The following is an 18317-nucleotide window of genomic DNA, read 5'->3' as shown; positions in this document are numbered from 1 at the left end:
TCCCTATACTATAGTAGCGCGGTAACGGCGGCCTAAGTATAGTTTACCAATAAAATAGAGCTTTATTTAAGGGTTTACTAAAGGGGTACCTAGAGTTCGCTAGTCTAGCGAAGCTATTCTATAAGCTATATTAACTTATTATAGCTTACGTTAACTCCTACTTAGTTTTAGATACTACGTGTCTAATAGGCTTTGTATTTTATTAGATATCTTCTTAATAGGGGGTTTTCTATTTTAGGATGTTGTGTTTACCTATCTCTCTTATTTTAATATACCGTTATTAGGCATATTTATAGCGGTTACGCGCGGCTATATACTACCGTTAACCTATATATACCTCCCCTATAATATATATATCTTAGGGGTTTCCTTTAAATATAGAGAGGGATTTTCTAGTGTCTTTTTAATTAGTTAGATCTTTTAGGCTAAATATAGCGAGTGCTCCTTCTATATAAGGATCTAATTAAGTTATATATAAAAGTAGTAGGTAAAGAGCAATTAATAAGATTTTTTTATATAGAAATTAAAGTCCGTAAGTTAAGAGCCCCTACGCTAAGCATAATCTAGTAATTTATAAGCAGACTTAATACTATAAGGGACTTATAAGAGCTCTCTAAAAATGCCTTATACTTAATTATAAAATATTATTTAACTACTAAATATATACTTATTAAGTAGATCTTTTAACGACGTTATACAGACATCGTAGGCGCAATTATGGCTACTATAATAGGCCTTATATAATAACTATTTACTAATAAAATCTGAAAGTAAAATAAAAATTAAGTATATAGCGCAACTATTTTAAATAGCTTCGCGATTAGCGGTATAGATATAGCGTTAGTAGGCCTTAACTAGGTTATACTACCTCATAATTAGCCTAATCTTTAAAAGACTTATTCCGGAATAAAGCAATTAATGGAGAATCAAGCCGCTAAAAAAGATACACGACTCGTTCTTCTTTAAGGACGACTTTGTTCCGGAATAAGGCAGAAATAATCCGGAACGTGTCGTGTGCCAGTATAGGGCAGAACAGACCACGCCGAGCTGGAAGCCCGGACCGAGGCTTAGGGTTGAGGTGAAGGGAATCCCCACTAGCTTCATATAGGGTTATGTCTGTTGCTTTCGCTAAGTGTGCGCTTTCGCTCTTAGGTGCCTTTCTGTTTCTTGAACGGCTTGCTGGCTAGAGGGGCTAATGGCGCAAGAAGAGCTTAAGAAGCGGAAGAGGAGCGACTACAAGTTCCACCTTGAATACAGGACGAGATGGTAATTTTTCTAGGGAATTTTTCTTTCATTCTTCAGTTATTCTCTCACAATGCTAATGGGTCCGACGCTACAGGAGCGATAATGATATGTATGATCATATGAACAATAGCATATACTACTTCCTGTACTGTTTCTCCGATTGCCCTCCCATCTCATCATCCTTCCATCATCCTGTTGTACATCCGCTAACTTTTCCAGCTTCGACTCCATCGTGAACACATACCTAATAGCGCACTGCTCCCTAGACCCTCCAACGTCCTCTCAAATCGGCCTCGTCGTCCACTCCCACTGCGACTACTTTGCGCCTGTTGGTTTTCCCGCAGTCGTGGACTTAGCGCTAAGAGTGAACAAGCTGGGGAAGAGCAGCGTTACATACGAGATTGGAGTCTTTGAGAGAGGTAAAGAGCAGGTCAAAGCAGTAGGGGAGTGTGTATATGTGTTTGTGGACAGAGAAACAAGGAAACCGATGGCTGAGGGAATCGAGCCGTTAAAGGAGGGTTTGGGAAAGGTCATAGCAGAGAAAGCTCACATATGAAACCCGTTCAACAGCCATCAGGGGGTTTCTCACCAGACCTACCTTATTGATGGCAAAGTTGGCGTATTGTGGACGATTCATATTCTGTGGAGGCCTGGACATGAGTGAATGAGTGGAATGTTTCAAACAACACTCGCACAGCATCGTGAGCTCATCAATAACGATGCAGCCAGGGCAGTCCGCCACTCTTTTGTGAAGAACGGTAAAACCTCCGGTGAAGTTTTTACTCGGAAATGAACTTTCAGCCATTTGTTTTTCACCTCTTCTCACCGCTTCAGTGGGGGAATTCGGCCACAGAAGAAGCACCATTGGACGATTCGGCTCCGCAGTTCTAATTCTGAATCAAAAGGTTTGTGAAGAAGCGAAGGGGTCGCAGCCCGGCGTGGTCACGGAAAAACTCGGCGTGGTTAGAAGGTTCAACGTGGTCAGCCTCTGACCACGCTGAGTTTGTACATATATAGCGCATAACGTAAGCGATAGGGTTCCACACGCGTACACACGCGTTTCCTGCTTACATAAGCATATTCCCTTGATCCGTTTTTGATTTGTTTCCGTAGCAATTACTTACTACTTACTATACTATATAGGCCTATATTAAGGCCTATATTCTAATATATATTATTTAGTTTATTAGGTTATAAGCACCCGTTGCTATTAAGTTGCGAGGGTTTAGCTATTTAAAAGTTTAGAAGACTAACGCCTTACTATAGGTTATATTAAAGGTTTCTATTCCTATACTAAGTTATTTCTTATTATTAATTTATTTATATATTGCTATAGACAAAGACTATCTAGGTATTTAACCCCTTAAAGGTAATAGCCTAAATTAGCGCTAATATTAGGTGCGGCTCTACGCGTACCTATGTAGTAAGGGCCTTCTATATATTATTTAAGGGGGTATAGGCCTACCCCTCTACCTAGAGCTTTAGGAAGAAGAGCCTATAATATCTATTAATTAAGTACTAAAAAATATAAATAAAGAGAAGCAAGATAAGATCTTTAAAAGATTATAAATTATTATAGATATTAACGATTTAATTCGCTTAACTAATAGGGCACTCTATAATAAGTACTAGAAGGAGTTTAAATAGTATAATAAGGACGACGGCAAAGTCTATATAATTATCCTTAATATTCTTTTACTATAAAACTACTAGGTAACTAGAAAACGCTAATATTAGTATAAAAGCGTACCTATAATAGGTAGTTACCTATAGTTAAAATAACTAGGTAGATTACCTCCTACTAGGTAAACTTATAGCGAATAACTATATCTTAACCACTATAGAACTTACCCCGTTCTTTGTAAATAAGGGTTATTACCCCTAATCTGGTATAGAGCTACTAGAACCTATTAATAAGAAACTGCTATATAGAAAACGCCTTAAGATACTACTTGCTGACTAGTATGCAGATTATATAAAAAATCTACTTAACTACTATAAGGGAGAAATGGCTTAGGCTTAAGTAAAGTAGGCCTATTTTACCGACTATTATAGAACGCCACTACTAGAGATGCGTATTAGCGACTAGGTATAGCTAAATATACATAATATCTCTATACAGAGGCCTATAAAGTTACTTAATTATAAGAACCTCGGCCCCTATCTAATTAAATAAGTTATTAATAGGGGAACTGTATATAAGTTAAAACTCCTACCTACCCTAGCCACCCGCGGAATATAGCCTATATTTCACCTATGGCTACTACACCTCTATTAGCCCAACCCCTTATTAGGGTAGATATAGCCTAAACCCCTACTAGTACTAATCTAAGATAAGAATAAAGATAAGAACTATAAGGAGTGGACCGTTAAACGAATTATTAACTCTAAATACTTTAGTAAAGGTAGAGGACGACGGCTCTACTACAGAGCTATATACACAGGATTCGATATAAATTAGCCAGAATAGCAACTATAGGAAGACTTCGAAAATGCGAAGGATCTAATTAGCAACTTTTACTATATAAACCTATATAAACCGGGCCTAAGCAGAGATTTTATACCTAATCCTCTATAGGAGCCCTTATAGAGTTAAACCGTTATATATTACTATATAAGGGTAAATTGCCATTAGATTGCGGTAAAGTGTAATTATATAACTAAAATATCGTTAAGATATCTAGGAACTTTAACCGGTAGTTAAAGTTATCTAATTAGTTGGATTTTTAGATACCAAGCCCTATTATATAACGTTGTTTTAAGCCTTTAGTAATACCCCCCTTTTCTTCTTTTCTATACCTTAAGTGTCCCTTCTATATATATATAGTAACTATAGCGTCACCGGAGCTCCGCCTCTATAGGAGGGGGGGTAGTATTACGGAACCCTACCGCAGAGGCCTCTATAGGAGAGCCCTGTGCTCTTATATACACCTTACGTATAGCTTATATTAGCTACGTATAGGTATATTACCTCCTTACGCCCTCGACCCTTACGATTAATCGCGTAACGTCTTGTAGACTCCTTAAATACATACGCTCTATAGCCACTGCCCTCGTTCTATAATAGCGTGGGACTATAAAATAGAGTTAGAACTAGGAATGAGTTTAAGGTTCTTTTTAACCTATAAGCTTACTTAAGAGGAGTTAAGAGCACTTAAAGAGTTTGTTTAGGAGAACTTATAAAAGGGATATATTAAACTATTATAATTATTAGCAGGATATCCAGTACTATTCGTACTAAAGAAAAATGGAAAACTTAGGCTATATATTAACTATAGGCAGTTAAATAGCATTACTTAAAAGGATAGGTATTCTTTACCTATCAGATAATCTATATTCTCGGTGGCGTAGGACGTATACGAGTTACGTACATGGGGCACGTGTATCGTAAATCTCTTTATAGAGCCCTAGGGGCCTCAGGTCAATCAAGCATTAAGAAAAGACTAAAATCATCAATTAATCAACCCATTTTATTAAAGAGTAGCTCTATATAAACTATCTAATAGTTATAAGCTCGGTCCGCCGATATAAGAAGCTTTTTAGCTATTACTTAATTATTTGAAGAAATTTTACCTCATTATTAGACTCTAATACCTTATTATTAAAGGACGTAGACTCTAATAGAAATCCTACCTTAATTGTCACAGGACGAGATTCTACGAGATTCTATAAGATTCTACCTTAATCGTTAAAAGACAATCCTGTCAACAAAATCTTATCTTAATTCCTCCTTTGCCTATTAGTTAAATAACTCTACCAACATTAAGTTTAACAACTATAATCATCCTTAATAAGCTAGAAGACTAGAAGTAATAAATCTAGCAACTATAAGCCCTTATAGATAAATAAATTTAGGCCTATATTAACCTAGCTAGGAAGTACCTTAATAAGGTCTACTATAAGAACTACCCTATTTAAAAGTTATAGATTTTAATAAGAATGTAACCTTATATATATAGCTCTTAATAAATTAACAGAAAGCGTATAAGAATAGTAGATAATACTACGACTAGGATATAAAGTATTTCCTAAGATAGGAAGGTAATCTCTAACAGATCCGCATCTAGATTACGTCTATCCCTTAACCCGTTAATTCGCGTCCAACGGTTATCGATAAAAGCTAGCCAATCAATCGAGCTGAATTTAACGCCCGTACTGAGAAATACGAAGCTTTTAATTAGGTGCACGCGTTATTTTGAAACCGGTGTTCGCGCATGGACCACTTCTCGTTGGACGCTAACGGGTTAAGGGATAGTATTAATTTAGAAGAAGCTACTACTTAACCCTTCCCTCACAGTTAAGGAATGGCTAACTCGGTTAAAAGAAGACACTAAGCCCTTAAAGATCTTTATAATAAGGAAGGTATAACTATAGTATATAGAATTACTTAAGGGACTTAAGCAGTTAAAGGTTACCTAGTAGCTTAACCAATGGGAACATATAATAAAGATGGTAGAAAAGCACGATCTTTTATAGATAACTAATTGGATCTGGCTTATAGACCTTATAAATACAATACGACCTATAAGCAAAACCTATTTTGTTCTATATACAAAACAGGCAAATAATACTAAAAAGGCTTACTTATTAAAATACTGTAAAGTAGTAATAGAGCTATAAAAAGCATTCTAAAACCTTTCTAAAGCTGTACCTATAGCGGTAAGAGGGAATACATTTAATGTAGACTACGTAGGAGAATCTAAAGAGGATATCCTAACTACTAAAGTCTAAAAGGGAAAAGGGAAAAACTTATCTTATAGCCAAAAAAGGGCAGGGACAAATTTAATTAAAGAAGAGACGTCTTTTTCTAAAAGGTTAAAGAACCTTAAATACCTAGTATATAATATAAGGGGATATACCCTTCCTGTAACGGGACTAGCCTAGTTATAGTAGGAATGTCTTAATAAAATACTTAATAGATAAATTCTGCCAAGTTCTGCTAACTTAATTAAATTCTGCCAATAAGTTATAAACGTTTTAGTAAAATTGATACTTAATTAAATTCTGCTGAATTCTACTAGCTTAATTAACTTCTACTAAGTTCTACTAGATTCTACTAAAGTCTATTAAAGACTACGCGCGTACATATATACGTGCGTATATATTAACCACTAAGACCCCTAACTATTTAATTATAAGATTCTTACGTTATTCCTTTTTCTTCTTTATATAATGTCTTGTTCTTAGCGAAAGCTATATACTCTTAGATTTAGATAGAATTTATATTATTTCTTTAAATCTTCCCTAAAGTCTTTTCGCGCCCTTATATTACGTTACGTTAAAATAACTACTATTAAAATAGTAAACGAACTTAAACCCCTTACGTTAACTATAAGTATTATATCCCTAGTTAGGGAATAGTTAACTATAATATAATAGTCCTTTATGGATGCCTTAGCCTAATAGCGAGTAATATTAGAAGCTTAGTATTAGTAATTAATAAGAGTAATCTATAAAGAACTCCGTAACCTTAAAGTACTTATATTAGAGACCCTAATAGTAACACCTATAAATAAAATTAAAATAACTATATATAAACCTAACTTGTTAAATATAAACCCTAAACTAATAATAGTAGCTTAACCTATGCCTATAACGAACCTAGTACCTACTATAAAATCTAAAAAGCTCCCTAACCCTCTAATATTTAATAAAAATTAAAATAACCTATATCCCTTTATAACTAAGCTCCGTTTTAAACTTTTAATAAACTATAACTAATACCCTACTAATACTAGCAAAATTAGCTATAGAATATCTTATTTAAGTAAAAATACTATATAAACTATAGACCTATTCTTTTATAATAGTACCTTTATTAATTTTAAAATCTTTATCTCTCTATTAGAACAAATATATAATAATACTAACTATAAATATATAGCTATTACTAAACTTAAAACCCTATAATAACGGAACCGAGACTTTACTAGCTTCTTTTTAGAATTTTTAGGCCTTATTAGTAAACTAGATTAGAATAAAGCTGCTAGAGTTATTACTCTCTATTAAGCTATTTTAGATAAAATTAGAATATAGTTAGTAGGTAGAGAACTACTAAAGGACTTACCTAAATTTGCTATAATATGTTATTAAATTAATAAGGACCTTTAATATAATAAATAGACTTATTCCCTAAAGCTAACTATATCTTATATTTAAAACTTTATAAAACTAGTATATACCTTAAAGCGCAATCTATCTTTAAGACTTAAAAGCCCTATATATAACCCTATAGACCTTAACGCTACTTAATTTTATATACCCTTAGGAACTAATAAATAAAGAATATAAGCGGTAAATAGAGAATGCTTTAGATATGATAAAAAGGGATATATTTAAAGGAATTGCCAAACTTACCCTTTTAAAAAGGTCCGCTGTAGTTCCTCTTAGTCCTTAAATTATACTTATTTTATAAATTATATTTAGTTACTATAAAGTATCTCTTCTTTAGTTAACTTAGAAAACGAATTATCCTAAGGCTAAGTTACGCCTTAGGATAAGAAGTAGAAGAGTATAAGTATTTAGGCTTTTCCTACACTAATATATAACGCGACTCCCTTAATATACTTAGCAAAGTTTAAATACTTGGAAAATAGAAAAAAGTATAAATTCTAATAGATAGCGGAGCTACTAGTATAGGCTTTATTAATACGAACTATATAAAAACCTAATATCTAAATTTAAAATAACTTAATTAGCTATAAAGTCTGCGAGGCTTTAATAGTAAACCCTTAATATATAGTAAACTAACGTACTATACTTTTATAAAGTTATAGATAGGTAAACACCTTAAATATATCCCCTTATTTATAACCCCCTTAAAGTAATATAAGATAATACTTAGATATAGATAGCTAAAGCAATATAACCCTTTAATTAGTTAAGTTTAAAAAAAAACACTAAAGTTCTGTATAACCTACTGCTAAAGTTATTACTTAAAATACTACTTGCCCTATAAATATATATATATATCTATTTAAATTTAATAAAATATAAATTACCCTTACTATAAACCCTAAACTAATATAATAAAGCTATAACTGCTAATTGCGGTAAAGAACGTAAAGACGTTATACTAAAACCTTTTAAAATTCGCGTAATATAAGCCGCACCTTTTATTTTATTAGTAAGAAAATAAGATTATAAAATCTTTACTATAATAATAGAAGATATTAAGAAAGTACTAGAACCGAAGTAGTATATTAACCCTTAACCTTTTATACCTAAAGAGTACTATAATCTAATTAATAAGATTAAAAAATAATTTATAGACTAACTACCCCTACACTAAGATAAGTACGATTTTAAGATAGAACTTAAGCCTGGTATAATACTAAAGTTTAGTCCGCTATATGGTATATTATAAGAAGAACTACTTATAATGCGATAATACCTTAATAAGTATCTAGAAAAAGGATTTATTCGCCCTAGTTAATCTCTATTTACTTTACTAGTACTATTTATTAAAAAGCTAAAAGAAGGCTTAAGATTCTATATTAATTATTAAGCCTTAAATATAATTATAATTTAAAACTAATATCTAATCTTTCTACTTTAAGAGACGCTTAACTACCTAGTAAAAGTATAATATTTTATAAAGCTTAATATAGTTACTATAACGGCGCTAGGGCACCGCCCTATGCGACGTCTACATGCAGCCTAGTTAGGGGCTCGCTTAGAGACTTGGCTCGTATATATAGACGTATCTTTTTCTTAACCTTCTTTTGCTCCTTAGCTTAGTATCTTTATAATACAGTATTCTATAAGCTTCGGTTTAGAGGCATTTATACAAGCCGTAATATTATACTAAGCTTACCCACCTAGGGGGGACTTCATTTGTTTAGAGCTCCCTCTTTACCTCGCCTAGGAAGGCCTGGATAATCTCCTACCCCCATTCCGCGTGTTTTAAGGGGACACGCGTTAAACACCCCTAGCTGCGCGTTATTAACGCGTTAAGTCGCTATTATTAATACTAGGAGCCGGTATTTAAGCAGCTAGAAGGTCTCCTGTAGATAAGGACAACTGCCTAAAAAGGTAAGAATATCTTACCCCCCCGACCTTTTTAACTAATATAGAGTTATACGAGCTATAGAGACAACCTCGGTTAAGACTTAGCCTAGTACTGCGGAGAATAATATAGTGATTCTGTTACTAAGCCCAGTACTAATCCTATAGTGTTAGCTAAGATAAGCCAAGATATAACCCGAGCCGTGCTATTGGGCAGTAGGTGTATATTGTCCGCGAAGTCCTCTAGTATATATTAGGTTTGGGCCGACGGCCAAGATAAGCTAACTTATAACCCGCGCCGTGCTATTAGGCGGTAGGTGTATATTATCTACAAAGTCCTCTAGAATAAATCCTACCTATATCCTCTAGCATAGACTACGCTATAATAACCACCCTAATTAATATTAAGCTGTATAAAGAGAGATGAAATTAATTAGGAAGGACTTACTGGTACCATACTACTACCCTAAAACCCCAAACCCAATAACCTGTCGCGCCGATATGCCTGCGATACAACTCTCTAACTTGTTTATAAACGCCCTTATAAACACCCGTCAAGTTCTTATTAATAACCACCGTACGTAATTAACCCGAACCTTACTATCGACCTAGGTAGTCCCTCAATCTTACGGCCAAATACATCTGCATCCTATATATAGGGGTACTAGGAACCTAGGGGAGAATTTAAATAATTTATGGCACTCTTGATCAGGAGAACAGATTAGGAGAATTATTCCAATTTATAGCACTCTCCAACAGCTCTACAGATAAGCCTATTTATCTCTACGACTTCTTATAAACTATTAACGCGTTTCTCTTAATAGCCTTTTATATAACCTTCTATAAATAAGACAGCCTACTATTATAAAAGCATGTCTTGCTAATTGTTAATAAGAATTAAAATATTAACACGTACGCCTTAGTACATACGCTCTTAATACCATTTATTAACTACCCTTAAACTACCTACTACTTAACGGCAGTTCTTTTTAAACGATAATATGCGAATCTACTCTCTAATAGCATCTTATTAAATTAAACGCTATATAACAGCTTACCCTTATATAACTATGCTCGAATATTAAAGCGCACTTTTTCTTTAATACCTTTAACCCTCTAATAAGAATTGAAATATTAACATATACCCTCTTAATACCTCTTTTAATACCTCTAACAATAATTTAATATACTAAGTTATAATAGCATTCCTATAAGTTCTTAATTAATCCTAGATATCTGCTACTTACAGCAATATCCTTAATTAAATCTAAGTATTTAAATACGCCTATCAACTCTATAGCGTACCTTTAAATAACCGACAACGTCTTAAACTACCTACCGATTAACAGTAGACCTCGAGAAACCGATAGATAGATTATGCCGTTACGCCTATGATCCGAATGCGATTCGAATGCAACCTAAACGCGATTTGAATGTAAACCCGACCGACCGTCGTGCCGATATGCCTGCGACACGAACTACGACTTTGATAACGACCGTATGAGTTCGTTAACGATCAACTGCCTCCCTGACCGATTTAATCGTCTTCTTCTCCACCTACGGTAATCCTTTTTAACTAACACTAAGCTACGTATACTAAGGAATAACTACGGTTAATACTAAGTTATATAAGCTTTACCTTAAGCATTTATACACTTCGATAATAAGGTTAATACTAAGCTGTGTAAGCTTTAATAACGAAATTAATTTAAACAAACTGGATAATAATCGCGCCGTTACGCCTGCGATCTAAATATAATTTAAACACAATTTAAATGCAAACCAATTAACTAATCATGCCGTTATACCTGCGATTAATTAACTAATAATAGCACTAATACGCCTGCTATCTACCATCGGACGCTAGTACCGTACTGCTACTAAATAGATAAGAGCTTATGCTGATACGTATGCGAGCTATATTTCTTTTTTCTATAGCTTAGGGCGCGCTATATTAAAGGAGGGGGTAGTAGAGCTAAGGAGGTACTAGAGTTCTAAGAGGAATAACAACTACGGAGGGCTCCTAGCGATATATACCCCTTATAGCAGCAGGATAGCTATATGCTTTACGCTAACCTAATAACGACTATGCCTCTACGCCTATAGTCTAACAACCAAACAATCGCGCTGATACGCCCGTAATCTATAAATAAGATAATTATACCGATATAACTACTATCGCGTACTACTATAACAACGATCGCGCCATTACGCCTGCGATCTATTAACTAACGATTATACCATTACGCCTATAATCTATTGACTAGCTGATAAACCAAGCTCCGAATATTTGACCAACTATTACCACTTAATGCTTACACCGTACTGCTATTACGATAGACCACCTACTACTCTACCTATAGTAACCTAATCAACCTTCTGCTGCTCTGCCTGTAGCATTACTATTAATACCTACTACTTCGCCTGCAGCTAACCAATACCTTACTGCCTTGCTCGCAGCACTATAATTAACTCTAGCTGCTCTGCCTGCAGCTAATACTAATTTAACCTCCGCTACTCCACCTACGGTAAACTATCTTCTGCTGCCTTATTTACAGCACTACGATAGACTATTACTGCTCTGCCTATAGTCTATAACTAACTTCTACTGCCCCGCCTACAGTAATAACTATATATAAGGGAGAGCTTTACCCCTTAGAATACGACCCCGCCGCTGGCACTATACTGCTACCCGAATTAATAAGCTTCGCGCTAATACGCCTGTGGAACTATAACCTATTAATAGATAAGCTCTATACTTAACCTACTATTACTACCTAACGCTAGTACCGCACTGCCATAAGAACTAATACCTCGCTGCTCTACCTATAGCTAACTAATTAAACAATTGCGCCAATACACCTATAATCTGAATGCGATTTAAATATAACCCAAACGTAATTTAAATGTATACCTAACTAACTAATCGTGCCGATATACCTGTAATCTACTAGCCAACTAATAGATTAAGCTCTAAATGTTTGACCTACTATTACTACCTAACGCTGGTACCGTACTACTACCTAACTAGATAATACCTTGCTGCTTTACCTACAGCTAACTAACTAGACAATGATAGCGCCAATATGCCTACTATTACGACCTAACAACAACTATGCTGCTACGCCTATAGTCTAACCGACAGACCAATTGTGCTATTACGCCTACGATCCGCCTGCGACCTGAATGCGATTTAAATAATACCCGAACGTAATTCAAATACAAACCCGACTAAATAATAGCGCCGATATGCCTGCTATTACAATAGACCCTTACTACTCTACCTGTAGCTAACTAACCCTCGCTGCTTTATTAGTAGCTAGCTAACCCTTGCTACTCTACCTATAGCTAACCAACTTTTGCTGCTCTGCCTACAGTAACACCTATATATAAGGTAGAGCTTTGCTCCCTAAAATACGGCCTATTACTAACACCGTACTACTATAATCCTAATAAGTTACCGCGCCGATACGCCTGTGAACCACCACCAATAAGACACCGTGCCGATATACTTGCGGAACTATACCCTAACAACCTATCGCGCTAATACGCCTGCGACCCAAACATAACTAGGTAGAGCTTTGCTCCCTAGAATACAACCCTATTACTAGCATTATACTACTACCTAAACGACCCATTGCTAGTACTGTACTACTACCGAACAAACAAGAACTCGTGCCGATATGTATGTAAGTAACTCCCTAACCCTCCCACCCTTATTAAACCTTTACGCCTACTTTTCTAAGAGGGGGACTAGGGGGGCTTTTTTTATAGCTTAGGGCGCGCTATAATAAAAGGGGGGAGAGTATAGCTAGGAGGTACCGGAGTTTTAGGAGGAGGGAGGAGGAACAACGACTAACGGAGGGCTCCTAGCAATAGACCCCTCGCTACAGCAAGAGCTGCAGGACGGCTACCTGCCCTATATCAACTAGGTATAGTAATATACCTCATAGCAGCAGGAGCTGCAGGACTGCTATAAGTCCTATGTTAACTAGCATCACGATTAAGCGCCAGATGCAAGATTTTTTTTCTTTTCTCTTTCTTCTCTACGAGGGGCTAAAGCCTAAGGGCAGGCTTTTTTGGAAGAGGGGGGTAATGTAATGGCGCTGGGGCACCGCCCTATACGACGTCTACATGCAGCCTAGTTAGGGGCTCGCTTGGAGACTTGGCTCGTATATATAGACGTATCCTTTTCTCAACCTTCTTCTGCTCCTTAGCTTAGTATCTTCGTAATACAGTATTCTACAAGCTTCGGTTTAGAGGCATTTATACGAGCCGTAATAGTTACTACCTTTAATTAAATTCATGTCCGTAAAGGAGATAAGAAGTATATAGCTTTTTATATATAATAGGGACTCTTTAAATACCTAGTAATACTATTTAGTATAAAAAACAGTCTAGGCACATTTTAGTAATATATTAACAATACGCTTTATAAGTTTCTTAATATATTTATTACCGCGTATATTAATAATATTTTAATTTACTTATCTTTACTTTCTAAGTATTAAAAATATATTTAAATAGTCCTTAAACGCCTACAAGATATAGGCTTCTAATGCGATATTAAGAAATATAAGTTCTACGCGTCTAAAGTTATATACTTAGGCCTAATTATATCCAGCAATAGAATTAAAATAGACCCTAAAAAAGTTGCTATAATTATAAACTAGGAAAGTCCTAGTAGTGTGGGAGGGTACGACCACTCTCAGATAGGAAAGTCACAGTGCTGTCTGTCTGTCTGTCGGTCGGTCGGTCGGTCGGTCGGTCGGTCGGTCGGTCAGTCGTCAGTCGTAATCAATCAGTAGGAAAGCAGTCAGTAAGAAGAAAGGAAAGAATGTATTCCCGGTAGGTCGTGGTGTAGAGAAGGAGAGAAGCCGAAGGCTCGATATATACAGGAAAATGCCAAGGCACTAAGTAGTGGCCCATTTTACCCCACCACATACCTCCCCTACCAAGAACGTTGTCCCCTAACGTTCTATACTATAGAAGAATAGCCAAATAAAAGAATAGCAAAAGCAGAATAGAAAAAGGAAAGCATATCCCTAAAAGAACACAGGTAACCTTATCCTCAGCCCTCCTATAGAACTATCCTACAGTGTCCTTCCTACTAGCGGTAACCAAAATAGCTGCAAACCAGAAATGATAATAGTAGTAGCAGCAGTAGCAATAGTAGCAGCAGTAGCAGCAGTAATAGTAGTAATAGTAACGGTAGTAATAATGGTAAAAAGCAGGCAGTTGGCGCAGTGAGACAAAGCAAAACGGTCAGTGGTAGAGCGGTCAGTAATAGAACAGTCGGTAGAAGAACTCGGTCTGTGTAGTAAGTAGTAGGACATCTAGCAGCAGAACTTTTAGTAGCAGAAATCTTGGTAGCGGCAGACAGTCGGTAGCAGACAGTCGGTAGCAGTCAGTCGGTAGCAGTCAGTCAGTAGCAGTCAGTCGGTAGCAGTCAGTGAGAACGGTAGCAGTAGAACAATCGGAACAATAAAACGGAACAGTCGGAATAGCAATAGCAGCAGTGGCAGCGGTAGAACAGCTGGTCGGCAGCAGTAGAACAGATCGGTTGGAATAGCAGTATAGAACGGCATAACAGACCTAGCAGATCTAGCAGTAAATAGACCTAGCAGCGGTACAGATCTAGGACGGTAGAGACAGCAGTCGGTCGAGACGGTAGGGACGAAATAGCCGAACGGAATAGCGGCGGCAGCAGCAGCGGCGACGGCAGGCCAGTCAATCAAAATGGCAGAGACTACGGCCCGACTCGTTGGTTCGGCTGGTCGTTTGATATCAGGACTCTGCATCTAGCTCTGCATCGGTCTGCATCGTACGCGGCTCTCAACCAAGGCTCTGTCGGTGGCTTTACATCAGGTCCCGCATCATCAGGCTTTACGTCCGCATCGTTCTACATCTGGCTGTGCATCAGGCTACGCATCAGGCTATACATCGGTAGCTCTGCATTGCATACTCTGCGTCCGTGTTCGCACCCATAGTTCTAGAACGTCGACTAGCAATGCTTCCGATAATCTACCAACTGTATACTAATTTCCTATACAGGCCTAGTCTCTGCGTACGTGTCTGCGTGCGTGCCTTTATGCCTGCTTTAACGGCTGGACAAAGACTGTCTAATTAGTCGGTGACGACGTGCTGCAACTGATCGTTCGGTCGTTCGGTTAAGGTAGAAAGTCGGCCCAATCGAAGGCTCTAATTGTCCTAATTTAAATGCGGAGACAGCGTTCAGCTAATCTAGACTTAATAAGGCCCTGGCTTAACTCAAGGTGTCTTCTACTACATATACGACTGGGGCTTTACATCCGTAGACAGTTGATCAAAGCTTTCATATAGACGTCCGATCGGTCAAGGTTCCGCATCTACCGTTCAATCAAGGCTTCGCATCTATAGGCGTCCAGTCAAGCTGCCGTACTGTTGTCCAATCAAGGCTCTGCACCTATATGCTCCATATCCGTAGGGTCCATATACGACTCCGCGTAAGACTCCGTATAAAGCTCCATATCTATATCTGCAGGAAAGATCGTTCTGGTTAACCAATCCGTAGGCGTCAAGACGGGCAGCAATCAATTAATAGGGGGGGGGACAGCCAAGGGAAGACGCTCTCGCAGGGGCTCCAAAACGTCAATTGACCGTGTTTCCGATGTTCTTCCGGCCGTGTACTGGTTTCCTAATTAGGTCTAGTGCCTACGTACCTGTATCTTTGGCTGCCGATCGAAGACATCTAACAGCAACGGTGACTGATTCGATTTAACTATGACAGCGTACAATCGAAGGCGGCGTTCGGCTGATTAGGATTTGACTGAGGCTCTGGATTAACTCAGGGCGTCTTCTGCTATACGTACGTCCTAGGTTCTGCATCTATAGGCTCTACATCTACGGACAACCAATCAAGACTCTAGCTGTGCAGTCGTTCGGTCAAAGCTCTGCACCCATACAGTCGTTTAATTAGGGGTCTGCATCCGTAGTCAACTAAGGCTCTCAGTATTCACCAGACGTCCAATCCAGAGACCTGTCTTAAGACTTCCTTCCTCGTAAGCATAAACGGCAGCTTCCAGTAGACCATTTTCGCAGGCCCGTTGCTTTCCTAGGACATCTCTTATAGCTGCTTTCTTCCCTTTCTAGGCCGTCCTTGCTTAACTCTTTCGGCGTATCCCTAGGCTTTTACGGCTGCTTCTTCGCCCATGCTACTAGCAGTACGCTCGCGTATCCTTGATCTTCTTCCGGCTTCAGAACCCTCTTGGAATTACCTTCTACTTCTAGTCTCCTTGTCATTATTCTGCTGATTCTGCGCGTCATCTAAGTCGTCCTTAATATCTTCCAAAACCATCCGGTGGCAGCTTCTCGGCTATTATAACCACCTCCGTCGCATATCCCTTGCCCTTATATCCACAATACAGCCCTTCATCAAGACAACCTAAGGAAAAGCGCTAGCTCCCATACATCCAATTCCAGTTTCCCTTGTAATCCTCAACAAGGTCCTTTACTAGCTCAGCCAGACACGGCTCGGTCCTATCTTCAGTCGCATAAAGATGGCTTGGGTACGCGGTGCTTTGTCACTAATATCATGCTGCTGCCTTTATATAAGTCCCTTCCTTATCACAGTGTCCGTTCTCGTCGTGCAGCAGGCGCAGTACTAAATTCGGATAGCAGTAACAGTCGTGCTACGATCAGCTGTCGTTCGAATAAGGAACAAAGTCGGCCCGGTCGAAGGCTCTAATTTAACGACATTCAACTAATTCGATGCAGTGACGGCAACATGCTGATATCGAGGCTCTGGCTTAATTCGATCCTTCGACTAACCGTAGCTTCTGTGCGGTCATTCGAGACTAAGGCTTCCGTACAGTCGTTCGATCAAGGCTCTACGTACAGCTCTACATCTAGCTCTACATCATACAATCGGCTCTATATCCGTGCAATCAATTAAGGCTCTTCGGTATCCGTTCTCATTATACAGCTGTCGTCGAATTCCAGGAGCGGTGTAGAGTTCTGCCGGCTCTATTGCTAAATAGACCAATCAGGATTTTCCATCCCCGGGATAGAAAATCGCTATTAGCTCGGTGACAGGCGGTAAGCTAAAATAACATCTCTGCAGTAGGTCGTCGCGACTAACGCGTCATAACTAAGAAAGTAAACAAGAAAGGAGCTTTAGGAAATACAGTAAATAAGCAGACAAATAGACATCTTTTACACGGCCGTCACCTGCGTCCCCTCCCCCACCTTAGAACTTAACTATCCCCTAGTCAAAGATCCTACCCCTTGGCGGAGCCCATTACGGAGCCTACTGCGGAGCCTACTACGGATTAATGGCTTCAAGCGTCCGTCTCCAATGACCGTCTCCAAGGGTCGGACGATTCTGATAGTAGTTCTCCCTAGCTTCAGCTATCTTATTCATAGGCTGTGACCTAATCTATATATAATCTCCTAGTTGTACATTGTTCTCCTACGGCTCAGTGGCTGTCCTGCCGTCTCTAAAGGTTATACAATTTTGATAGTAGTCCCCCCAGTTCATACTTTTCTCATCACTGATCTTCAGCCCTGCTCCGTCATAGAAGGCCCACTGCTGCGTCTGTTCTTTCCTTAGTCTGTCTAGGTCTGCTCCTTAGTACGTACGGAGCCAGTTCTTAATGCCTTTCAATCATCCTTCATTGCCGAGCCACGGAAGTACTAGTCCAGGTCAATCGCGCGTCCCCGCTACTAGCCTTCCTCAATCAGACAGATATACAAGTCCTTACTAAATAAGATCCTTTAAGCCTTAACATCCGTGCTCGGTGAAACGGTGACTTCCTCCGCATCCAAAACAGGTCCATCGGCCTTGTCCTCGCGTGCCATCCTACTAACCCCGTGCGTCCCGCTGCGGTCGTCTAAAGGCAGTAAAATCTTGCGGATATCGACAGTCTTACAAAGCAAAGGGAGCTCGGGCACTGTTCTGCCAGTCTTCATGTCCTAGTGCTGGGCTATATCCTTATACTGGGCCTCAAACTGCAGCTTAATCTATAGCGGGTAACTGCTGCTGCATTAGGGCTCCTCCGTATACACCTAAATCCAGAAGCCTTCCT

General features: G+C 38.2%; 3 protein-coding genes across 3 annotated transcripts; 2 read left to right on the top strand and 1 right to left on the bottom strand.

The window, feature by feature from the left end:
- Nucleotides 1-1195: 1195 nt before the first annotated feature.
- Nucleotides 1196-1801, top strand: K441DRAFT_687859 (Thioesterase/thiol ester dehydrase-isomerase; the record flags this gene model as incomplete). Its single annotated transcript, XM_067652132.1, has 3 exons — nucleotides 1196-1266; nucleotides 1340-1390; nucleotides 1465-1801. The coding sequence occupies 3 exons, from the start codon at nucleotides 1196-1198 to the stop codon at nucleotides 1799-1801; spliced, it is 459 nt and encodes a 152-aa protein (XP_067502919.1).
- A 12346-nt stretch (nucleotides 1802-14147) lies between these two features.
- K441DRAFT_661766 (uncharacterized protein) lies at nucleotides 14148-14808 on the bottom strand. Its single transcript, XM_067648926.1, has 2 exons — nucleotides 14701-14808; nucleotides 14148-14672 (listed from the first exon to the last, which is right to left on the bottom strand). The coding sequence occupies exon 2, from the start codon at nucleotides 14586-14588 to the stop codon at nucleotides 14346-14348; it is 243 nt and encodes an 80-aa protein (XP_067502918.1). The 5' UTR covers nucleotides 14589-14672; nucleotides 14701-14808; the 3' UTR covers nucleotides 14148-14345.
- A 1969-nt stretch (nucleotides 14809-16777) lies between these two features.
- Nucleotides 16778-17475, top strand: K441DRAFT_661763 (uncharacterized protein). The gene is made up of 3 exons (XM_067648925.1): nucleotides 16778-16955; nucleotides 17008-17328; nucleotides 17386-17475. Exon 2 carries the CDS (start codon nucleotides 17018-17020, stop codon nucleotides 17183-17185), a length of 168 nt encoding a protein of 55 aa, XP_067502917.1. The 5' UTR covers nucleotides 16778-16955; nucleotides 17008-17017; the 3' UTR covers nucleotides 17186-17328; nucleotides 17386-17475.
- The last annotated feature ends 842 nt before the right edge of the window (nucleotides 17476-18317 follow it).

This window comes from Cenococcum geophilum, assembly GCF_001692895.1.
Source record: "Cenococcum geophilum 1.58 unplaced genomic scaffold K441scaffold_27, whole genome shotgun sequence".
Lineage (NCBI taxonomy): Eukaryota > Fungi > Ascomycota > Dothideomycetes > Gloniales > Gloniaceae > Cenococcum > Cenococcum geophilum.
Note: the sequence above shows the minus strand (reverse complement) of the source record. Positions and strands in the feature narration are given on the sequence as shown.